General features: G+C 58.0%; 1 protein-coding gene across 1 annotated transcript; it reads right to left on the minus strand.

Moving 5' to 3' along the window:
- Positions 1-79: 79 nt before the first annotated feature.
- Positions 80-24,376, minus strand: LAMB3 (laminin subunit beta 3). Its single transcript, XM_036398438.1, has 22 exons — positions 24,328-24,376; positions 23,161-23,318; positions 14,069-14,183; positions 13,856-13,929; positions 13,573-13,752; positions 13,055-13,118; positions 12,656-12,831; positions 12,217-12,337; positions 11,483-11,671; positions 11,247-11,402; positions 10,203-10,402; positions 9,281-9,392; positions 8,632-9,004; positions 7,920-8,080; positions 6,755-6,963; positions 5,611-5,814; positions 4,866-5,010; positions 3,763-3,970; positions 2,637-2,778; positions 2,353-2,529; positions 1,377-1,530; positions 80-587 (listed from the first exon to the last, which is right to left on the minus strand). Exons 1-22 carry the CDS (start codon positions 24,374-24,376, stop codon positions 451-453), a joined length of 3,504 nt encoding a protein of 1,167 aa, XP_036254331.1. The 3' UTR covers positions 80-450.

Genomic DNA, 24,376 nt, shown 5'->3' on the forward strand with positions numbered 1-24,376 from the left:
TTATTTGAAGGAAGATCTCAGAGGGAAGTACTGAAGCCGTGGCATGTTTGAAGAATTAACTGCAGCAGAGACAAAAAACTTTAGAAGACCCCACAGGAGGGCTTTAATTTGAACAGTGAAATTCAGCTTAAAGAGCTTGAATTGGCTAAAAGAAGAAAAAAAAATAACTACCCAGTTTATAAAGCCCTCTGGAAATAACAACCTGGGGCTGTGTTTATTTGCCATGGGAGCCTGAGGTCTCTCCCCCTTTTTCCTCCAACCACTGGGCAGCTCTGGCCAGTCCAACCCCCTCCATGGGGGTGCTCCTTCAGTTCAGTGCAGTTATTTTTCCAGAGGTACGGAAAATTAACTTGCTAAAAATAGGGAATTGGGCACAGGAGAGCTCCAGCTGGAAAGTGGGATGAGCGCAGCAGTCGGTGTGTGCAGAGGAGGCAGCGATGCCCGGGCCGCTCAGGAGCAGCTCTCGTAGTAGGCGACTTTCCTCTTGATGCTGTCCCGGATCCTGCCCACCCTCTCCTCCAGCCCCGACAGCCGCGACACCCTGGACACCAGAGCCTTGTTGCCTTCCTGAATTTCTGACTCCAGAGCTGAGGAGAGAGGCCAGGGAAGGGAAGGGTTACGTGGTGGGGTTGGGCTGAGCCTCCGCCTCGCTCCTGCACAGCTCTGACAGGGCAAGAAAACCAACATTCTGCACTCCCTCTGCTCCCCACCCTCTAAACAGCCCCCAAACACCACTCCCTTGAGTTCTGAATGCCAAAAAATGGAAATGAGCATGTGGAGGAAAATGAGAGCACAGTGGCACTGCAGGCAGGGCTCCCCTTCATGGTGGCACCCTTGAAAACCCTCAATTTCCTGGCACAGCAGCACCAGCTCCAGCCCACATCCCACCCTCTCACTGCCCAAAGTGTGCTGTCTCCTGTCACAGACATCTCTTATGGAAAATTCTTTCCTTAGGATTTTTCCTCCTGAGAAGCTGAGAGGCCTCAGGGACAAAATGTAACCAATGGTTATCTGCTGCTGTGGAATGCAACAGGTGCATCTGGGATTTGGCTCATGTGGTTGTTTCTAATTAATGGCCAATCACAGCCCAGCTGGCTCGGACAGAGAGCCCCAGTCACAAACCTTTGTTATCATTCTTTCCTATTCTATTCTTAGCCAGCCTTCTGATGAAATCCTTTCTTCTATTCTTTTAGTATAGTTTTAATGTAATATATATCATAAAATAATAAATCAGCCTTCTGAACCATGGAGTCAGATCCTTGTCTCTCCCCTCACCCTCAGACCCCTGTGCACACGGTCACAGTCTCCCTCATTACACCACTGCAGTCCAAGCCCTTCCCCAGGGCACGGTGACACTGAGTTTGGGAGAGCCTTACTTTCCATCCTGAGCATGATGCCCACGGTCTCCTGGAAGAGCGCCTGTGCCTCCTGGCTGATGCTCTGCACCCTCTGGCCCCGCTCGCCCAGCGCCGGGCCCTGCCCCAGCCGGCTCTGCAGCTCCGAGTACAGCTCCTTCACCTGGGCAAGGGCCTGGGGAAAGGCAAAAACACTGCAGCTAACACCCAGCAGGCTGGGCACAGGGGCATTCCCAGTGCTGGATCCTGTTTGGATGTTAAATGGATTAAAGCTCTGCACCAGAGCTTTGTCTGTTACCAAGTGTGTGATGCACTCACAGACTGACAGACAGCTCCACGAGCTGCTCTGCCACAGGCAGGACAGACCAGAAATGGCCTCAGGGTTGGGAATGGCTCTGGAGAGGCTCAGCAGCAGGACAATGCCGTGGTGTGACAGCTCAGCAGCCATGACTGCACAGGAACGTGTCCTGGCATCACCCAGGGCACAGCTGGCTGTGGGCACACCGTGAGCTGGTACCTGCTGGGCCCTGCTGTGACCCGGTACCTGCTGAGCCCTGCTCTGAGCTGGTACCTGCTCTGAACTGGTACCTGCTGAACCCTTCTCTGAACTGGTACCTGCTGGGCACTGCTGGACCCTGCTCTGAGCTGGTACCTGCTCTGAGCTGGTACCTGCTGGGCCCTGGTGCCCTGCTGTACCTGCTGGGCCCTGCTGTGACCTGGTACCTGCTGGGCCCCGGTGCCCTGCTGTACCTGCTGGGCTCTGCCATACCTGCTGGGCCCTGCTGGCCTGCTGTACCTGCTGGGCCCCGGTGCCCTGCTGTACCTGCTGTACCTGCTGGGCCCTGCCGTACCTGCTGGGCCCTGGTTCCCTGCTGTACCTGCTGAGCCCCGGTGCCCTGCTGTACCTGCTGGGCCCTGCCGTACCTGCTGGGCCCTGGTTCCCTGCTGTACCTGCTGAGCCCCGGTGCCCTGCTGTACCTGCTGGGCCCTGCCGTACCTGCTGGGCCCTGCTGGCCTGCTGTGCCGCTGTCCCCGCCGTGTCCCGCGTGTCCCCGGCCCGCAGGCGGTTCTGCTCTGTGCTGCGCTGCAGCTGCGAGAGCCGCCCGGCCAGCCCGGCCAGCCCGGCCCCCATGGCCACCACGTTCTTCTCAGCTGGCCCGAGCACGGCCTCGATCTGCGGGCACAGGGAGCCCCGTTAGGATGGAGTCACACCCAAAGGCTCCCCGTGCCAGCCCTGCTGGCTGAAGGACGGGGCGCAGGGAGGCCGCCAGGATCCCTCACCTCCTCCACGCGCTCCTGGATGAAGCGCAGCGAGGAGCCCGAGCCCCTGAGGGCCCCCTGGGCCTCCAGTAGCACCGTGTTGGCTCGCTGCAGGTTCCCCAGCACCTCCTCCACGCTGCCCTCCACAGCGTTCGCCCGGTTCCTGGGGAGAGGTGGGAAGCAGCCAGGAGTGAGGGTGGAAAAGGGCAAAGAATGGGAGTCCAGGGCACAGAGGTAAAATCAGGAGCTTGGGAAGCAGGAGAGGATTGCTGATGGGAAGGTAACAATGTCCCAAACCTAAAACCCACACATCTGGACTCCACCGGGTTTCCTTGTGAGAGGAACATCAGTTCCACTTCACAGCCTCCGGCAGAGGAGACAAACTAAGAAGGGGAGATAAATGCCTTCCTTCAAACTAGTCTGAAATGTTTATTTCATGGTGTATGACAAGGTGTCAAAGGGAAAGCAATAACCATAGAAGCAGCCCCAATGAACAGTTTTGTGCTCACAATGGGACTGCTCAGGCTGGGTGACAGAGCCCTGGAGAAAGCCAGGCTCCCCTGTCTCATCACTTCCAGCAGGTTAAGCAGGTGTCAGACACTGCCAAGGAGTTTACAGATTTATCCCGCTGACCTTCTCACTGGGGTATTGCTGCAAGTCAACTTGTGACAAAGCAGATGCTCCAAATTGGCAAGGACACCCTGTAATTACTTTTTAAGGGACCGTGGAATAATTGTCCCAACTTTCACCTAGAAAACAAATAGCCCATTAACTCTCCCCATGCTCTCTTGTGCAATTAGGATGTAGGTCACCAATATCAGCTAATACCAGGGCAATGCTGTCATCTCCCAGCGCAGGCACTCGAGATAAGAGCAAAGCCTCCCCTGCTTTCCATAAAGCCCTTCTTGTCCTGGAATCTATAACAGGATCTATTCTGGGGAGATTTATTCGCACTGGGGCCCCAGGAGGTGTCTGGAGATTGCAGACTCATTCTTTTAGGATGGACACAGAAGATCCCAGCCTAAAACTTCAGATTGCGCAAGTCAGGACAGCTCGGGCAGAGCAAGATTTGAGCCCAGCTGAGAACCACCAGTTGCAGCCCAGGCAAGGGACCCTCGGCTGGGAATAGCCTTGAACCTCCACCCACCTGGCCTGCTCTGCCTCCTGCTGCAGCCTCTTGGCCCTGGCGATGTCCTCGGCCGTCTGGGCAAGGATGTCCTCGGGGCACTGCAGCTCCACCGCCAGCCTCTGGATCTCGCTCATCCTCCTCCGGACTGCAGCAGCGTCCGTGGGGAGGCGCAGGGACAGAACTGACTCACTGATCTCCTGGATGGAGGCAGGATCCGTGTCCTTGTCTGCAGACAGACAGCGGAAGGAAGGTGGGAGTGCGAACGCAAGGGAGGAGGAGGGCAGACACCCATGCACGTCTCACACACATCTCCTCATTCCAGACAGCCTCCAGCATCCCTTCTGAACCCATCTCCTTGAATTCCATGCACTTCTCATTCACACCAGCAGAACTTTCAGGAAAAAGCTGAAGTGATCGCTTGAGTTTGGCAATGCTAACACCATGGCTGAGCCCACAGCAGTCAGGCAGCCCTCACTGAGCAGATGAGGGTGTGTTTCAAGACAAGCCTTTTTACATTTCACAAATACAAGTTAATAAATCAGAAGCAGGCAGAGCCCAAGGGACATTAGCCCCGCGATTAGCTCAGAAATATCTTCACTCATCATTAACACCAGGCAGCATCAAATGACCTGATTTTCTTATTCAGCTAATGCTCAGGAGGCTCATTATGTTATTACAATCTGTCTGTGAACAATAAGTCATCCCATCAGTTTGTAGGACAATAAGGAATGCTCATCTGATTAACAACCTGCTCCAGAGAAGGGTCATCTGTCTGTCTGCCTGCCTCAGTGAGCGTGGCCAGAAAACCTCAGTGCATCAGGTCACTGCTGGCTGCAAACCCCATCCCTGGAGCACCCAAGGGACACCCAGACGTGGCACTCAGTGCTCTGGGCTGGTGACAGGGCTGGTGACACATCTGGGACTGTGACCTTGGAGGTCTGTGCTGAGCCCAGTGATTCTCTGATCACTCTAAACAGCAGCTGTGCCATGCAGGAGGAGGCTGCAGCCCTGCCCAGCCCTGGTACCTGCCGTGCAGGAGGAGGCTGCAGCCCTGCCCAGCCCAGCCCTGCCCTGGTACCTGCCGTGCAGGAGGAGGCTGCAGCCCAGCCCAGCCCTGGTACCTGCCAGGAAGGCGCGCAGGCGCTGCAGGAGCTGCCGTGCACGCCTCACATCCCCCTGGAGCTGTGTCCTGCTGAGCCCCAGCTGCTCCGCCAGCCGCCGCGTGCTGCTCTGGATCTCACTGGCCGACAGCTCTGTCCTCTGGATCTGCACACAGAAATAAATCACTGCTGGGGCCTCTGCTCCCCCCAGAGCCCACAGCTCTGGCCTGGGCCAGGCAGGACGCTATAATGCTATAAAGATGCAGCAATACCCTGGTCTCACTGTGCCAGAGCTTCAAAGGGCTGTAAAGGTTAATGACTAAGGGTTGGGTCCACAAAGGAAGCTCTCAAAGAGAGGTAGCACCACTCAGCTTTTAAAAACACCTTTGAAATGAATTTTGAATCACTTTGAAACCTCACTTTCTCTTTGCAAGGTACAGAAATAAGCTGCAAGAGCCCTAACCCATGAACCCTCTCTGGCTGTATTGAATGCATCAAACATGCAGAATCTGAGAGTTTTCCATATTCCCAGCCCTTCTGCCACACTGATCCCAACCCAGGAGGGAGAGGTTCCCTTGTGCTGTGTCCAGTGCCTTCAGCTGGGGAGGCAGGACCCACACACAGCGGGGAGCCTAACGCTCCAAAATCCCTGGATTTCTGAAGCTGCCCACGGGGTTAAGCCCTGAGCAGAGTCTGAGGTGGGTGTTCCTCTCTGTGCTGTGGTAAGCAGAGCTCCAAGCAGGGCAGGGGCAGTGCCCACACTCACCAGCTGTGCCGTGTCCCGCAGCCGGGCGCTCAGGCTGCTGAACTCCTTGGCCGCCCGGCCGGCCGCAGCCAGGGCCCCGCTGGCCAGCGGGAAGAGGCCGTGGCAGGGCTGGCCAGCCCCACAGACAGAGCTGTTGTCCCGAGGGCACAGCAGCCCCTGGCAGCGGGCAGGGGTGCACGGCTCCACGCGGGCCCCTCCGCACACCTGGGCAGGGAGAGAAGAGCTGGGGTTGGGCAGTGCCCAGCTGGACGCACCTCGGTGCCCGTGGGGAGCCAAACACAGCCCCACGGGGATGGCACACCCTGCCAAGGCGGCTGGGACCTGCTGAGCCCGTGCTCCAGGAGCTGTGTGGGCATGGGAGGGAGCCCGGCAGGCTGGCAGTGACCCAGGTGGCACAGCCCAAAGCGCTGGAGATGTGCCAGTCAGAGAAGGGCAGGCAGAGCTGGCTGCCCCCACCTGAGCCAGTGGCACCTGGTCAGCATGGCATCACCAGCCCCAGCTGCAGCAGAAACAGGGGCCAAGCCCCAGTGGCTCCCGATGAGTAAGAGCACATCTGTGTGGAGCAAACCTCCCTGCAGAGCCACCCCTCTGCCCTGTTTGCTTTGGGGGAGAGCTGCACGAGCAGCCCCCGGGAGCAGCAGCAGCAGCAGCTCTAACTCTGGCAGCTGGCAGAGCTGCCCCCAGGCTCACAGGGCAGCAGGGCACCTCCACGTGCCCAGCCAGGCCAGGCTGGTGGCTCGGAACGTGCTGGTGCCCCCAGCAGCAGAGAGGGGAGGCTGGTGGTCTCCACAGCAACCGACACCGAAATGGGTCTCCATGGCAATAACAGAGCGGTGAAGGAGAAATAGGAGAAACCTCAGCCAGAAACTAAGGGGGTCTTGGAGATACGAGAAGTGACGTGAGAGAGTCCCTGCAGGGAAAAGGACAGGCTGGGAGGGGGTGGAGGGCAGAGCTGTGGGATCTGTGATCCCTGGGCAGGGGATGCTCGGCCAGTTCTCCAGCTGAGTCTGTCTGGACACAGCTTGGTCCTGCCGTGCCTGAGGAGAGGAGCAGGGCTGCAGGATGAGCCTCCTGAGCTCTGCAGGGCCCCCTCGAGAACCAGACACACCCGTGGGCAAGGCAAAAACCCGCTTGGCATCCTCACCTGGTTGATGACAGGGGTGAGGTCGGGGCCCGAGGCCAGGTCACCCTTCAGGGCCAGCAGCCGGGCCGTGTCCCCAGCCAGGTCCCCCTGCAGCCCCATGGCGCTGAGGCGGCTCTGCCTGGCCTGGGCCAGCAGCCCCCGGGCTCCCCCAGCCAGGCTGCCCGCGCTGCCGGAGCTGCGGTGGGCAGAGCGGATCGTCTGCAGGGCTCCTGCGGGAACCGAGGCGACAAAAGGCACAAATGAATCACAGGTGCAGCACAGCCCCTCGGGGAGGCACTGCCTCTGCCCTGCGCTGGATTCCTGCACAGGACAGGGTGCAGGCTTAGTCACCAAGGCATCACAAAAACTCCTTTTGGTTCCAAACACCTTCCAGCCATTCCCTCAGAGGTCTCCTGAAGGACTGAACTCAGGGCTGGAGTCGAAACTGAGCTCAGGGCTGAAACTAAACTGCAGCCAGTCAAGGCACACCCGCTGATGCTGGCCTTTGGCAGGGCAGGACAGGTTTCAGAGCCTCTGCTCAGCTCCTGAGCAGCCCCATCGTTCCCCTCCAGCACAGGCTGGAAGGAGGGTGGCCAGGACACGGAGCTCTGAGAGGACAGAAAGGTGCAGAGTGAGCTGTCCTGGTGCCACTGGGCACAGCTGGCACATCCCCAAGCTGTGGCAGGGACGGGACAGCAGTGAGGCCCTGGAGAGAAGGAGCTGGAGCAGGACTCATGGCAGCAAGCACCAGCAACATCACAGGGCTTAGTGAGCTCTTCTCCTCCCCAGTGGCTGACAGCAGCCTGGCTCCCTTCCCCACCCTCCATCCCTTCCATCTGTGTCAGCCTCCATTCTCTGCTGCCTCGTGGATGCAGTGATGCCCTCCCAGCAGGGCTGTCCCCTCTCACCCCTGCCTGGCAGCAGAGGTTGTGCTGGGGGGCACAGGAACACACAATGAGCTGGAGCCGCAAAACCCAGAGCAAATCCCCCAGCAGTGTGAAAGCCCAAGCCACGGGCCGGGCTGGGTGGGAAGCACCCCTCACTGGAGAGGAGATGTGTTTGATCTGAGGCTGACAGCAGGTTAAAATCCCCCTCTCATCCACCAGCCAGGGAAAAACCCCAGGCAGTCAGGCTGAGGTAAATTAATGACTGCAAATTAAGAGATGTTGCAGCTGCAGAGCTGTACCTGACAGGTCCGTGCTGAGGCTGGTTTCAAACTGGGTCTTCTTGCTCTGGTACTGGGAGCTGGTCACAAACAAGCTGCTGTTGAGGGCCTCCAGCTCCCTCGACAGAGAGGCAGTGTCATCCAGGAAATGAAGGTCGGGATTTATGCCTCGGACCTGCTCCCTGGCAGAGAACAGGAACAAAATGGGAATTTGGGAGAGAGAAAGGCAGACAGAGAGCAGGGCTGAGAGGGCCACCTGTGCTGGGGCACTGCCAGCACCTGGCAAAGGGGCACTTGTGAGCCCAGAGACAGCCAAGGACATGCCAGGGCCTTGCAGGTTTGCAGAGAGGAGCTGGGCTGCAGCCCCTCCGCAGCAGGGACCAGGAATGATGGATGTGCCCTGGGAATGCCACCACGCAGCCCTGAGAGTGCCACCACGCAGCCCTGAGAGTGCCACCACACAGCCCTGAGAGTGCCACCACACAGCCCTGAGAGTGCCACCACGCAGGCTGCCCACGCTCCTCCTGCCTTGGGCACATTGCACAGGGGAGAGGCAGATGTGGGAGCGGGACAGGCACAGACAGGTGGAAGTGCTGCTCTGCTGCTGCTCGTGAGCAGAGCCAGGCACAGCAGGGACAGAATCAAAGCAGAACCGCGCAAGCAGCTCCCAGAGAAACCCCAGCAGCTCCCCGTGGATCAGGGCTGTGCCCCACAGGCAGCTCCCACCCCTCACCTGATGGCAGCGAGCGTGCTGCCCACCTGGGCCAGGCCCTGCTGGGTGCCAGGGGGGTGCCCGAGGATGCCCAGGGCCTGCTGCAGGTTGTCCTGTGCCCGCGAGAGGCGGGGGCCGAGCTGGGAGCCCCCCGTGCCCGCGGGCAGCCGCGCTGTGGCGTTGGCCAGGCCGGCCTGGCGCCAGTGCAGGAGCTGGATGTCCCCATCCAGGGCGTGGAAGCAGGGGTGGCAGGGCTGGCAGCCGGGCTGGGAGCTGCAGTGCCCGCGCTGGCAGCGGTCGCAGCGCTGCCCGGTGACCCCGGCGCGGCACAGGCACCGACCCGTGGCCGGCTCACAGCCCCTCTCCTCCGTGCCCTGGAAGTCACAGTCACACTCTGGGACGGGGAAGGGGGAGGGAGACAGAAGGTGGCGGTGAATTACTTTATAGCTGTATAAAATCAGCCCCTTAATTAGGGTTAATGAGTCCCAACCCAAGCTGACATCCGTCCCCTCCTGCTGGCACAGGCAGAGGAATGGGCAGAGCCCCCAGCCCCAGAGCTGGCACAGACCCTGACCCTACAGGGCCAGCCCAGGGGCCCAGGACTCGCCCAGGAGGGCACTGGTGGGTAAATCTGTGCTCTGAGCCAGGGAGCAGCGAGCCCAAGCAGTACCTGTGCACCCTCCCCGTGCATCCCTGTAGTGCCGGGGTGGGCACTGCTGCTGCCCCACGGCCGAGCACGTCTGTCCTGTGAAGCCGTCCCTGCACGGGCACTGTCCTGTGAACTGAGAGGGCAGCACGTCAGGGACACCTGGCACAGCTCTCCCCCAGCTGCTCCTGACCACCAAAACCACCCATGGACCATTTCCTCTCTCAGTCTGTGCCCAGGCCGTGCCCGAGGTGCCCCTGCCAGGCTGCAGCTCTGGCACAGGATGCAAACAGGCTCCAAACGGCCCCAGCACCACCAGGAGGATGCTCAGCCTTGTTTCAAAAACAAAGCAATCGCCCACGAGCAGCTGCTTTGCCATCCCAGGTCTCCTCCCCACGCTGAGCTCATTTGGAACCTATCTCAGGCTCTTAGAATTTGTCATGGTTTGGGTTTTTTTACATTTAACTTTAATTTTCCCAGTTGCCTCTTAAGCCTGAAGTGGCACACATGCTTTTCATTGACAAATGAGCATAATTAACTTCCCTCGCCTGGATGAAGATGTCTTATTAGGACTTCCTTGATAAATATCAGGCTTGTTAAAGCGACTTAATCTTGCCTCAATAATTACCACTTTCTTTCATTTTCCTGAATAGTCTGTCGTGGTGTTTTCTAAGAATTAGGAGAAGCAAAATAGGAGTGGGATGCACTGGGGAGCACACAGCACTTTTTGTGAAGGTTCCTATGGATGGGACAGGACAAAGGAGCCACCCAGCAGGTGGGTTTGATGCTCTGACAGGTCACAGTGAGGGGACACAGCCATGGCAGCGTCACCCTGCCCTGGGCAGCTCAACCCCCAAGAGCCCCTCCGAGCAGCAAGGGGAAAGGAGAGAACTGAGGGAATGGAGAGGAAAGGCTGCAGCAGGAAGAGGAGCCCCCCAGGAGGTACCTGGTTGCACTGGGGGCTGCGGGAGCCGCGGGGGTGGCAGGCACAGGGCTGGCAGCCCTGCCCGCTGCCCAGGCCCCAGTGCCCGGCCGCGCACTGCCCGCAGTCACTGCCCACCACGTTGGGCAGGCAGGAGCAGCTCCCGGTGTCGCCATCGCAGGGCACGGTGTCCTGCCGTGTGCCCAGGGCATTGCAGGTGCACCCTGAAACAGGGAGGGCATGGGTGAGGAGCAGCCTTGGGAGGAGCCCCCAGATACCCAAGGGGGGCTCGCCTCCCTCGCTGCCCACCTGAGCTCAGGAGAGCTGCACCTGGCTCTGAGAGCATCCTCCAAACAGGAGATACAGGAGAGCTGCACCTGGCTCTGAGGGCATCCCCCAAACAGGAGATACAGGAGAGCTGCACCTGGCTCTGAGGGCATCCCCCAAACAGGAGATACAGGAGAGCTGCACCTGGCTCTGAGGGCATCCCCCAAACAGGAGAATTGAACCCAGCTCTGACAGCATCCCCCAAACAGGAGATACAGGAGAGCTGCACCTGGCTCTGAGGGCATCCTCCAAACAGGAGATACAGGAGAGCTGCACCTGGCTCTGAGAGCATCCTCCAAACAGGAGATACAGGAGAGCTGCACCTGGCTCTGAGGGCATCCCCCAAACAGGAGATACAGGAGAGCTGCACCTGGCTCTGAGGGCATCCCCCAAACAGGAGATACAGGAGAGCTGCACCTGGCTCTGAGAGCATTCCCCAAACAGGAGAATTGAACCCAGCTCTGACAGCATCCCCCAAACAGGAGATCTGCACCCCCAAACAGGAGAGCTGCACCTGCATCACCCCCTGAGCCCTGGGGGCACTCAGGACACAGCTGCATCCCCCAAACCCCACCTGCCCTGAGCTTTTTGCTAAACTCACACCTGAAACCACCCCCAAAGCTTTTATAAACCTGTACAAAACGGGCCCTTGGCTCGAGAACCCCAAACCACAGCTGGGCAGGACACAGCTCCCTTTCAGAGGGGGCACCCTGGGGGCAGGGGTGTCCCAGGGGTACTCACTGCGGCACCCAGCGGGGTTGGCACCGGCCAGCTGGGCAAAGCCAGGCTTGCAGAGATGGCAGCGGTCGCCCTGCACGTTGTCCTTGCAGACACAGCGCCCTGTCCCCGGGTCACACACAGAGCCGGGCACGGCGCCGTCGGGGTCACACTCACAGGCTGCAAACGGGCAGGAAAGGGCCCAGCTGAGGGGGCAGGTCCTGGGGAAGGTGCTGGGGGACTTTTGGCGGGGCACTCACGCAGACAGGCCTCGGGGTGGCTCAGCTCCCGCCGCGGGTTGCGGAAGAAGCCGCTTTGGCAGCGTTCACAGTTGTTGCCCTCAGTGTTGTGCTGGCAGCTGTCACACACGCCCCCGCTGGCCCCACCGCTGGCCTGGTACAGCTCGGGGTCAAAGTGGCACGAGGACGAGTGACCATTGCAGTCACACCCTGAAAAACCCCAGCAAACGGCTCCGTTGGAGCCGGCACCGTGCACACCCCTCGGCAGCAGCAGCGGTGGCACTAGAGGGTGCCCAAGGCTCCCTTGTGACACAGTGACAGCCGTGACAGCCCCGCAGTGGCACCAGGGCCCTGCTGCAGCCGGGAGAGGCAAAGGTGCTGAGACACCGAGACACCATGTCAGCACAGCCCTGCAGAGCCCCAGGAAGGGCTGGGAGCTGTGCCTGGGTGGGATTTGGGGCAGGTGGGGTTTGGGGCTGGGGGATTTGGGCCAGGTAGGGTTTGGGGCTGGGGGATTTGGGCCAGGTGGGGGCATTTGGGGCAGGTGGGGTTTGGGCTGGGAGGATTTGGGCCGGGTAGGGTTTGGGGCTGGGGGATTTGGGCCAGGTGGGGGCATTTGGGGCGGGTGGGGTTTGGGCTGGGGGGATTTGGGCCAGGTGGGGTTTGGGGTGGGGGGATTTGGGCCAGGTGGGGGCATTTGGGCCGGGTGGGGTTTGGGGCAGGCGGATTTGGGCTGGGGGCAGCACTGGCCGTACGCTGGCAGGCGTGGGGGTCGCTGTCCTCGGCGGGGGCCCAGGGCCGGGCGTTGAACAGGGCAGCGCAGCGCTCGCAGTGCGGCCCCGCCGTGTTGTGCTGGCACACGCAGTGCCCGGGCACCTGCTGCACAGACACGGGGTCACACACCCTGGGGCAGCCCCTCAGCACGGAGCCTCACCCGTTCATGGCCAGCAAAGAGCCTCCCACAGCCCATTCCTGGTCACTGTGGCCGAGGTGTCCCAAGGAGCACCCCAGGCAGGGAGTGGAGCCATCCTAGCAATGTCCATGCCCCTGGCAGCCCATGGCAGAGCCATTCCCACAGTCTGCAGCCCCCTGGCAGCCCATGGCAGAGCCATCCCAGGGTGCCCAGGCCCTTGACAGCCCATGGCAGAGCCATCCCAGGGTACCCAGCCCCCTGGCAGCCCATGGCCAGCTCACCGTGCCCTGCTGCTCCCCCGCAGGGCTGCAGTGCTCAGCGTGGCCGTGGCAGAAGCAGCTGCCCAGCACCTGCAGCTCTGTCACAGCATAGAAGGTGCTGGGTGAGTGGTAGCCCTGGCGGGGGACGTGGGGCAGCTCGGTGAAGTTGATGCGCAGGTTGGTGAAGGGCCCCAGCCCTGTTGGGGACAGGCGATGAGTGAGCAAGGGAAGGAGGACGTGGCACAAGGAGCAGCAGCTGAGCCATCAGCAAAGACCAAATGCTGCTCCTTGACAGCCCAGAGGTGCAGCTCAGGGTCCCCCAGGGGTTAGCCCAGCTCAGCACTTCCCAACGCTGCAGGGAGCACCACGAGGAGCCTCATTCCCCTCTCCCTTCCAGCCCTGGAGGAGCCCACCACTTACTCCCGATGGCCTGGCTGTAGGAGGAGCTGATTGTAGACCCCAGGTCTTGGACACTGAATTTCACCTTAGAGGGAAAGAAAGCAGGTTAGAAAGCAGGAAACTCGAGCTGCTCTCTGCTCCGGGCACTGTGTGCACTGGACTTGCCTCTGCCCAACGTCGCTAAACACAGGGACAGCGTTTAGAGCTGCACAGGACACAACCCCTGCCTGTCACAGAGCAGCAAAGGCGTTCCTGCAGAGGAGCAGGGATCTTCCCAAGGGCTGCCCTCAAGGAATCTTCCCAAGGGCTGCCCTCAGCACTGCTGGGTGCCACAGGCCCCACCCCTCACCAGGTGTGCCAGGCTTCCATCTCCCCCACCCTTCACCAGGTGTGCCAGGCTTCCATCCTCCATCCATCACCAGGTGTACCAGATTTCCACCCCTCACCAGGTGTGCCAGGCTCCCAGGCCACCCCCTGTCCCTGCAGCCCTGCCCACCCAGCCCCAGCAGGGCTCCCTGCCACAAGCCCCCAGTACCCACCGTGCCCCCGTGCACGGGGTGCCCCCGCAGCTCCTGGCACCGGGGATCCTGCCAGCCCTCGGGGGAGCCGCGGGGCACGTGGGGGAAGGCAGTGGCACAGTCGGAGGCCAGGTACTGCAGCACCTGCCAGGTCCTGCCCGCGTCCAGGGAACGCTCGATCAGCATCGCTGCGGGCGGCGCCTGCGGGCAGGGACAGACACACGGGCTGGCACCGGGGCTGGCGCCGGGGCTGGCGCCGGGCAGTGACAGCTCGCCAGCAGAGGAGCTGCCCCCTCACACCCACCCTGAAGTGCAGCACCACGCTGTGCAGCTGGAACAGCTGCTCCAGGTCCAGCTGCAGGGACACGCGCTCCACACCTGTGGGCACAGAGGGCACCGTCACAGGGACACGCTGGGGACAAGAGCAGCCGTTTCGTCCTTTCCTCCCCACCCCCGGAGCTCAGCAGCGTGCCCTCCTCCCCCGGGGGGGGTTGTTGGCAGCAGTTTGTGCCCTCACCGTTCTGGGACTGCCACCAGCGCGCGCGGCCGGCCGAGGACAGCACGTTCTCCACGCGGTGCCCGCTGTGGCTGTGGGGCAGCCTCGAGTCACACCTGCAGCACTTCATGCTCCACTGCAAAGAAAGGACAGTGACCACCCCAGCAGCCCCTGGAGAGGCCTCGGGGGTGAGGAGGAAAGGCAGGGTGGGTGCGTTACAGACCAAGGAGCATCAGCTCAGTGAGAGAGAGCTGAAGGACCACAAATCAGCAAGACTGATGACACTCAGGCACTAAGGCCTCCACACCTTGTTGAAAGCCACAGCTTAAGGTTTTACGGACTAAAAACTAAACCCAAAACACCTTTGACTAACACAGATTTTTGGCGAACCATCAAAATTGTGGTTTTTTTAAGCAACCGCCCCGGTTTCCACAATGCCAACGCTGGACAGAAAGCCCTTTGCAGCCTTTCAGCACCGGTTTGCCCTTTCCACACAGCCCAGGGGCTGTCTGGTGACCAGCAGGGCCTTTCTCTCCTATCCGAGGGCTCGGGCCATGCTCAGCCCCCTGGGCTCTCCCCCGGGAGCGGAGCAGGAGCTCGCAGTGGGTGAGAAGCCAGGGGGTGGAAGTCGAGTGGCTCAAAGTTCAGCCCTTCACTTGAGCAAGTAACCCAGGGAGTAAACAGAGACTCAGCACGGGGAGCAGGAGAAAGGCGTCCCCCGGGAGCAAACAATACCCAAATTGTCACCAACCAGGCAACGCTCCCTGCAGGCACCGCCAGCCAGCACCGCGGGGCCGGCTCAGGAACGGCAGAGATTGAGCAAGAGCCGGGACAGGGAAGGGCTGGACAGCAGCCGAGGCTCGGGGTGGGCAGGGACCACCAGGAAACTGGGATGGAGACAGCCAGGGGGGGCCAAGGTGGGAAGGGCAGGGCTGGGGAGATGAGGAATTGGGGAGATGAGGAACTGGGGATTAGGAGATCAGGAATTGGGGAGATGGGAAATTTTAGGAAATGGGGAATTGGGAATTAGGAGATGGAGAATTGGGAATTAGGAGGTTGGGAATTAGGGAGATGGGGAATCAGGGAGATGGTGGCAGAGCCCACAGCAGCTTCCCTGGGGACACAGAAAGGCCCCAGCTGAAGCACTTGGAGAGGAGCCAGGGAGTGCAGAGACCACTGGGAGGGGGAAGATGCTGCTCAGGGCATGAAATGAAGGGCTCAGCACCTCCAGCCTGGTGGAAAACAGGTTATCCAGAGAAACTGAGGCTGCTCCAGCCCTGGCAGTGCCCAAGGCCAGGCTGGATGGGGCTTGGAGCAGCCTGGGGCAGTGGAGGTGTCCCATGACAGGGCACTGGAACCGCATCCAAACCAAACCGCATCCTCCAGCCCAAACCCCCTGGGAGTCCGAGGTGTCATGGCCTGAGCAGCAGAGGAGCCTCCCAAATGGAGCAGTGGGACACGTCTGTCACATCCACAGGGATTAGGGAGGATGGAGCAGAGCGTGCCAGGGATGGCAGGAGCCAGCCCTGATGGCTCAGAAATGTCACCCTGGGGTCTGGGCCTGGCAGGGGCTCAGCTGGCACAGGGAAGGCAATGAGACACCCTCTGCAGGGCTGGCAGGGGCTGCAGTGGCTCTGGGTGGCTCTGGAGGCATGGGAATGCTGGGACCCCAGAGGGGAATCAGTGTCAGGGTCTGAGCAAGGCTGGGGGTGACAAGTGACAAACAGCACTGCACAGGCACCCCTGTGCTGAAACCTTCCTCGGGATGCTTAAAACTGAGGAGCCAAATCCCACCCGAACCCTAAAGAGGGCCCTTCATAGGCTGGGGAAGGGACAGGCCTGGGCTCAGGAGGGCAGCAGGGTGGCAGCCACTGGGACACAGGGACACCACCATTAATGGTTTCCCCTTTAAAAATTAATTTGTGGTTTACAAAAATTAATCAGTGGTTTTATTCCTCGCACAGCCCAGACCTGGGGCTGCTCTGTCCCAGGCCTGGAACCTTCCCCAGCTGGGTGCACAGTGGGATCCTCACTTGGAACCCATCTATTTCTGGATTTTCCACAATCTTTATGTTCTCTGTCTATAAATACCCCAGCACAGGAGTTGGCAAACTACAGTATTTATAACAATATCACAAAGTAAGCAAACATAGCACTGAAAATATATAATCATGCAATTTCCCTGGCTCTACCAGTGAGAATCACAAATAATTTAATCAGGACTAGGCAGAGCTCATTTCAGATAATGGCCACAAGCAGCAAATTGTCAGGGAGCTGCAGGAATTATCCACAGAAATAATCTAGTGAACAATTGCCAGCGGTGATTAAACTTCCCACCAGTCCTGACTGTGCTCAGCAAATGAGAAAGGAAGGTTTCCTGCAAGGGGAAAGGTTAATCTCGGCTAAATTATGCATTAGGAGTGACTCGTGCATACTTATGAGCTCATTCACACAGCCAGGGACAGCAGCGCTCTCCAGCAGCCTCGTGCAGCTGCAGCCCCACTCAGATGTGCTGCTAAATCAAAATGAAGCTTCAGGGTGTGAGACAAACCCTTCCCAGGCAGCCCAGGGCTGTGCTGGCTGCAAAAATCTCCTTTTTTCTTTTTTTCCCCCCACTAAGTTTTTTAATTAAGACTAAAATTAACACTGGAAACCAAATCCATGTCACATCCTTGGAGTGAGTTGTGAAAGCCCTGCATTGCACAACAGCAGGATTTGCCCTTACGGGCTGTGACTATGTGGCTCAAAGTTCCTTGGGACAGAGGGAATTACCAAAAATGACGGCCCAAGGTGAGGAGAGCTCCAGCAGCAGCACGTCCCTGCCCCAGGCCTTCGCCATTTCCTTTCCTGAGCAGGCTCAGGGGATGCCTGGGAGCTGCCAGGGGCACACAGAGTGACCAGAGGCAGGGCAGCTCTGGGGATCTGTCACAGGCATCTCCTATGGAAAATCCTTTCCTTGGGATTTTTCCTCCAGAGAAGCTGAGAGGCCTCAGGAACAAAATGTAACCAATGGTTATCTGCTGCTGTGGAATGCAACAGGTGCATCTGGGATTGGGCTCATGTGGTTGTTTCTCATTCATGGCCAATCACAGCCCAGCTGGCTCAGACTCTGTCCAAGCCACAAAGCTTTGTTATCATTCTTTGCTATTCTATTCTTAGCCAGCCTTCTGATGAAATCCTTTCTTCTATTCTTTTAGTATGGTTTTAATGTAATATATATCATAAAATAATAAATCAGCCTTCTGAACTATGGAGTCAGATCCTGGTCTCTCCCCTCACCCTGAGGCCCCTGTGCACACGGGATCTACTCTGGGCAGATCAGTGCTGGCTCCCAGCACAGCCACCCTTCCCTGCCAGGCTCTGCTGGGAACCAGTGGGGAGGGAGGTAAAAGGGGGTCTGGGTCTGCAAGGAAACCGCTTCTCACCCTCTGTGCCTCCAGGCTGCTCCAGTCACCCAAAACCCGGGTTATGGAGGCTCTGGGATGAAGGGAAATTCATTCCAGACTCCTGAAAGATAATTCACAGCACAGTTGCGTGAGAGGGAAAACTCCCGTGCTCAGAATTAATAGAGTCACGTCTCAGAAATAAATGGAAAGGGGGAAAAGCCCACAAAGAACAACCTGCAAGTGGCTGAGCATGGCAGGTCCGTGCTGCTCTCCTCCTGCCCTGGCCTCGTGACCCAGCTCCTGAGCAGCCTCCCTGCTCATGCAGGGCAGCCAACCTCTCACAGTTTAACCTGGTGGCCCCTGACCAAGGATATTTCAGGAGCTCCTGCTGCCATTCTAACATGAGCAGAGAGCCCTTGAAATAAAAACCTCCTGGCACAGGAGCGGAGCCCAAAATAAACTGCACTTGTCATCAGCAGAGAGGGAAGCTGAGCTGTGCAGGCGTGGAGCAGAGACCCCTCCCAGCCGTGGGGGTCCCAGCTCTGCCCCAGGGCACAGAGCACTGTGCAGGCAGCCCCTGGCACTGAGCCCTTGCACACCAATATTCCATAGGGACACCAGTCACCATCCCAGTTCTGTCTGGGAACACTCTGGAGAGCAGTGGGAATTTGTACACACACAGAGGTTTGGGGTTATCAAACAATGGGGTGGACAAAGGCCCCTGCAGAGCCAGGTTCTGTCATTCCCTATTCCAGCCCCAGGACACTTCTCAATTCCAGCGCTGTTTTCTGCAGGACACGGCTGTGCCAGGCTCCTGGAGCAGGGCACAAATCCATTCCCTGGCCATGGGAAAAGGCAGCAGAAGCTCCCATGGCTCTGCCATCATGGTTAAACTTCCCAGTGAGCAACTGGTGTGCCCTAAACTGGACTGGGATTCAGTTTGGGAGCACAGATCTAGCATAGAATCAGGGAGTTCAAAGGGATCACTGAGTGCAGTTCCCAGCCCCACACAGGACACCCCAAAATCCCAGCCTGGGCCTGAGGCTCTCTGTGCCATGGCATCAGTGTCACTTTGGCTGGTTGGAAATGACACTGGAAATGAGCTCTGAGGTTTTGCTCAAACCACAGAGAGAGGGCTCTGCCCCCAGTTTGGATTTACCCCAGAGTCAGGGGGGCAGCAGATTTGGGGTGAAGGCAGGAGTTGGACAAACCTCCCAGGGATGAGGCTTAAGGAAATGCAGTTCCTTTCCCTCACTCAAAAGCAAGCTCTCGTGGGTGCTGCTTTCCTCACCCCATCTGTTCTCACATCAGCAAAACCTCCTCTAAAACCTGCCAGGATGATCTGACAGGCTGCAAACCCCAGAGTGCACAGCTTATCCCACACCCCACACGGTGCCAGGCAGCGAGGAGATGTCTCCCAGCATGTGCCAATCTGCAGCCCCCAGGCCAGGAAAATGAGATGCAGCGAAGGGAGGAGGGAGCAGCCATGGAAACGGGCTGGTCCTGGGCAGGTGGGGGCACATCCCTGCAGCAGGGAGTGCCTGAGTGCCTGCTGAGATCAGCACTGAGCAGCAGCCTGGGCTCGCTGCTCCCCTCCAGCCCCTCAGGAGCACAGGCTGTGCAGGGCAAACCCTGCCCGGGCAAAGAGAAGCCCAGAGCAGAGCCACGCTTTGGTCCACCCAGCCTGGTGGGGTGGCACAGATCCATTCCATGGTTCTGTGCAGAGCTGGGTGTGAGGGGGGCTGAGTGGGAGGCACAGCTCTCCCTGCTGCAGCCCCTGGCGTGGGCTCCCAGCTCCCTGAGGGACTCAGGCAGGTGGCCCAGCACCAGCACAGCTGCGGCAGAGCTGTCTGGCACGTCCCTCCCAGCAGATATTGGTCGGTATTTTTGGAAGCAGCCAAAGAGGAGTCGGTGCTGAGGCTCCAGAGCAGCCCTGCCAGGCAGCTGCCCCCATCCATCAGCAGCAGGGCCCCTGTGCTGTGCAGGAGCCCCAGAGGGCTCACATCTCCCCGGAGAGGACCTGGTTCCTCTGGAACCTCTCCTCTCCCCCCCCGGATGGCTCTGTGTCACCAGAGCTGGTAAAGGGCACTGCCCACCCTGCACACCCTCCAAGCAATCACAGAGCTCAGGTGAGACAGGCAGAACATCCCATGCAAACAACATTTTAAACATAAACAAACATCCCACAACATTTCAAACATCAGAAGTGTCCCAGGGCGGGAGGGTGAGGAGTCACAGCCTCCAGGAGCAGCAGCACAGGGACACAGCTCTGCTCCTGCCCTGCCTCCTCCCCTGTCCTCTGGCACAGGATCCCAAGGGATGCTCAGGGTGTCTGTGAAAGCCACTCTGAGCCTGCCCGTGGCTGCAGGTACCAGTGGGGGCTGCTCTGTGCTCCTCAGTGCTGTGCACACATTTACATTTACATATATATCAGATATATTTACGTGTATTCTGGTATTTTTCATATATTCTGATATACGTATCAGATATATTTACATGCATTCTGATATTTTTCGTATATTCTGGTATTTTTCATGTATTCTGATATATTTACATATATTCTGATATATATATCAGATATATTTACATATATTCTGGTATTTTTCGTATATTCTGGTACTTTTCATGTATTCTGATATATTTACATATATTCTGGTATATATCAGATATATTTTCGTGTATTCTGATATTTTTCATGTATTCTGATATATTTACATATATTCTGGTATATATCAGATATATTTTCGTGTATTCTGATATTTTTCATGTATTCTGATATATTTACATATATTCTGGTATATATCAGATATATTTTCGTTTATTCTGATATTTTTCATGTATTCTGATATATTTACATATATTCTGGTATATATCAGATATATTTTCATGTATTCTGATATTTTTCATGTATTCTGATATATTTACATATATTCTGGTATATATCAGATATATTTTCGTGTATTCTGATATTTTTCATGTATTCTGATATATTTACATATATTCTGGTATATATCAGATATATTTTCATGTATTCTGATATTTTTCATGTATTCTGATATTTCTCATGTATTCTGATATATTTACATATATTCTGGTATATATCAGATAGATTTTCATGTATTCTGATATATATATATCAGCTATATTTATGTATATTCTGCTCTGTAGTTAAATGAAGTGCTAACTGAGGCTGAGCCTCCCTCAGTCCATCTCATCCTGTCCCACCGAGCGTCCCTCAGCCCCTCCCGACCCCAAGCCCAGCCTGGCTGGTGTTCCCGGTCCATTCCCAGTCTCCCTGCCCTGCTGGCTCCAGCAGCAGCTCCCGGTGGTTTCCAGCCGGGCCATTTCCCTGCCCGGGGCTACAACGGGCAATGCTGAGCGCCCTGCTCGGGTTTCACCGGCTGAACCCCGGCCAGGGATGGAGCAATCGGGAGGGCAAAGAATAAAGGTTAGAGGGATCTGGGGCCGGGCAGACAATGGAGCAGAGGCTGCGGCTGATCAGTGACCACCAGAGTTGCAAAATTGGGCCCTGGGGCCGGCAGGAGCAACCCCTGGTCCCCTGCCCTCTGCTGAGCTTGCAAAACCACCCCCAGATCTGTGCCTATTTGGCAACTGAACCAGAGCAGGGCTTGTCACCAAAAAAGAGCCCTAGGAGTCTATAAATTGAACGGGTTTGCTTTTTATAGGGTGGGAATAGGGAAATCGAGTTCAGTTTTGCTTAAATTAGGGAAGTAGAGAAAGGGAGGGAAGAATTAGGAAATGCTGAACCCGTGGGGATTTGTCCCAAGTTAAGAGCTGGTATAATCAAATACCTCCATCAGCAATTACAGCTGCAGAACAGAAATCAGGGGATTTGCTATCAGTAACTCTGGCTCTCTCATTTCAATAAAGGAAAGGAGCAAAATGTCAGCAAGAGCAGAGCCCATTCCCAGAGCCGCAGAATCCAGCTCAGCACAATGTTAACTGTTCACATCCCCTTTAACCCTGCTACTTGTAAGGCAAGGGACGAGGGACACGGCAACCAAAGAGTTTTGGGATTTGTAGCCTGGAAGAGAGGAGTGCAGCCCTGCTCCTGCCTCCCTCCCTGCCCCTGCAGCCAGGGGCAGCACAGAGCCCCAGGCCTCTCTTCAGATGATGCAGAGGGTCACAGTGATGCCCTTTGCAACAGCTCCCAGGGCCAGGCAAAGGGGGCACCCAGCCCTTTCCAGCTGCTTTTAGGGTGAGCAGATTAATCAGGGTTTGTCCTCACCCACTCCCCAAGCACGAGGCCCCCGTGCCCCCTTTTCAAATAGAAGTCACTGCCAAAAGCCATTGCTAAATGAAGATTTCAGAGGCTCATTTTTGAGCATTTTTCTCATCTATAAGCAGAAATTTGGAAGGAAGAATTAATTAAGCCACAGGAAGCAGTTGGGGCTTATTTGTGAGCACAAATGCTGATCCCTGGGAGCAGCAGAAGAGCTCCATATGAAGGGAGTGGAGGAAATGCCTGACTGAGACTGTCAGCAGGAAAAGGACCTGAGGGAGGAGAGGTGCTGCAGCCAGCCCAGCATGCAGGAGGATTGGATGCTCACACCCCTCTGGGACAGGAGCTGCCCTTCCCTGAGCTCAGGGATGAGTGGAAATGTGTCCAGCCCAGGCAGGACACCACTGGCTCTACAACAAATCCACTCACAGCCACGTCCTGGCCTCCAGTTTGCAGGGGATGAAACCACAAGGCTGACTCACAGGAGCTGGGCTCAGTGCAGAAAGCTCTGCCCCACTGGGGAGCTGCCACTCCTTTCCTCTGGAGCATCTCTTCCAAGACCTTTCTGTCCGTCCTGCACTGAACCCTCGGGGCTCCTCCCAAGGCACTTTTGGGGTTAACAGCAGCAACAGAAAGGCTACAGGAAGTGCTCACACCAGGGACACATCACTCTGCAGCTCCCAGCCCTGTGCTAGGGCAGATTTATCCCTAAGCTCTGTGTTTGGGCAGATTTATCCCTAAGCTCTCCCTCTGGCCCAGCAGCAGAGTGGGAATCTGCAGCTGGATGCAGCATCATCCCCCCAGCAGGATCTCCTGCCCTCACACAACCAGGGATTGGAAACAACTTCAGCAGCTTTTCCAAGCTGGAATGTTCCCGTTTATGACACATAAAAATATGAGTTCAGTTTATAACTAAAATGCCCAGGGACAGGAGGGCTGGGGATGTTTTGCCCCCAGTGCTCCATGCCAGAGCCTTGCTGCCCGTGCCCTGTGGCTGCCTCGGTGCCCAGCTCACCTTGGGGGATGGCAGAGCAGGGCTCCAGGGACACTGCCCCAGCACGGCTGGGAGGGGACAAATCCCAGCACCACGGGAAGATTGGGCTTGGAAAGGACCTTAAAGCTCATCCCAGTCGGGGCAGCTCAGAGCCCCCTCCAGGCTGGAGCATCCCTGCGGGGTGGGGAGGACCGAAGGGAGGATGGAAGGATGGAAGGGAGGGAGGAAGGACGGACAGCTCTCCCACGCCCCTGGGGATGGGGAGGATAGGGCAGGAAAGGGGAGGAAGGCTCTCCCACTCCCCTGGGCATGGGGAGGATAGGGCAGGAAGGGGGGGGAAGGCTCTCCCACGCCCCTGGGGATGGGGAGGATAGCGCAGGAAGGGGAGGAAGGCTCTCCCACTCCCCTGGGCATGGGGAGGATAGGGCAGGAAGGGGGGGAAGGCTCTCCCGCCCCCGGGGCAGCTCCGGGTGAGGGGAGGGGGCTGTACCTGCCCGTGGGGGGTGCAGTACGTCTCGGGCTTGCTGAGGCCGCAGGTGGAGGAGGCGCTGAGGCGAGGGGCCCGTCCCAGCAGCAGGTCCCCGGGGGCAGGGTAGCAGGCTCCTCCCTGCGAACAGGAGCTCTGTGCTGCCAGGGGCTGCAGGGCAGCTGCAACAACGGGAACAGGGCTCAGGGCAGTGCCGGGGGGCACAGAGAGCGACCAGCCCCTCGGACAGACAGACAGACGGCACAGACACCAACCAGCCCCTCGGACAGACAGACAGAGAGCACAGAGAGCAACCAGCCCCTCGGACAGACAGACAGACAGACAGCACAGAGAGCAACCAGCCCCTCGGACAGACAGACAGACAGGGGGCACAGACAGCAACCAGCCCCTCAGACAGACAGACGGCACAGACACCAACCAGCCCCTCGGACAGACAGACAGACAGGGGGCACAGACAGCAACCAGCCCCTCAGACAGACAGACAGACAGACGGCACGGACACCAACCAGCCCCTCAGACAGTCAGACAGACAGGGGGCACAGACAGCAACCAGCCACTCAGACAGACAGGGGGCACAGAGAGCGACCAGCCCCTCGGACAGACAGACAGACGGCACAGACACCAACCAGCCACTCAGACAGACAGACGGCACAGACAGCAACCAGCCCCTCAGACAGACAGACAGACAGACGGCACAGACACCAACCAGCCCCTCAGACAGACAGACAGACAGGGGGCAGAGACACCGAGCAGCCTCAGAAGCAGGAGCTGCTCACTGCACCAAACCAGCCATGCCCGGGACATCCTCCCCAGGACACGTGCCAACAAAGAGAAGGATGTTTCACCCTGAGGTGAAACCTTTATTTTTTAATAACAGTGCTTTGTACTAAGAGTTACTTCCAAAACACTTCTTTGCCCTGGCCCCAGGTTTTGGGCTGCAGGGATGCTCTGTGCCTTGCCCATGGAACTGAGCAGCCCTGGAGGTGTCCCCTGGTCCCAGGGCCAGCCCTGGAGGTGTCCCCTGGCCCTGCAGTTCAGGACTGAGAGCAGCCTCCTGCCAGCCCCCAGCACTACCATCCAGCCCAGGCTCTGCTGTTACTGCACAGCTGCCATCAGCAGCGTTGCTCTGCACTGTTCCCCTGCTCTTTGGGAGCACAGGGTGAGCCTTACCCAGCAGGACGAGCACTGCCCATGGCCACAGCTGGCAGCCAGGCTCCAT

Source organism: Molothrus ater, chromosome 25 (genome assembly GCF_012460135.2).
Source record: "Molothrus ater isolate BHLD 08-10-18 breed brown headed cowbird chromosome 25, BPBGC_Mater_1.1, whole genome shotgun sequence".
Taxonomy (NCBI): domain Eukaryota; kingdom Metazoa; phylum Chordata; class Aves; order Passeriformes; family Icteridae; genus Molothrus; species Molothrus ater.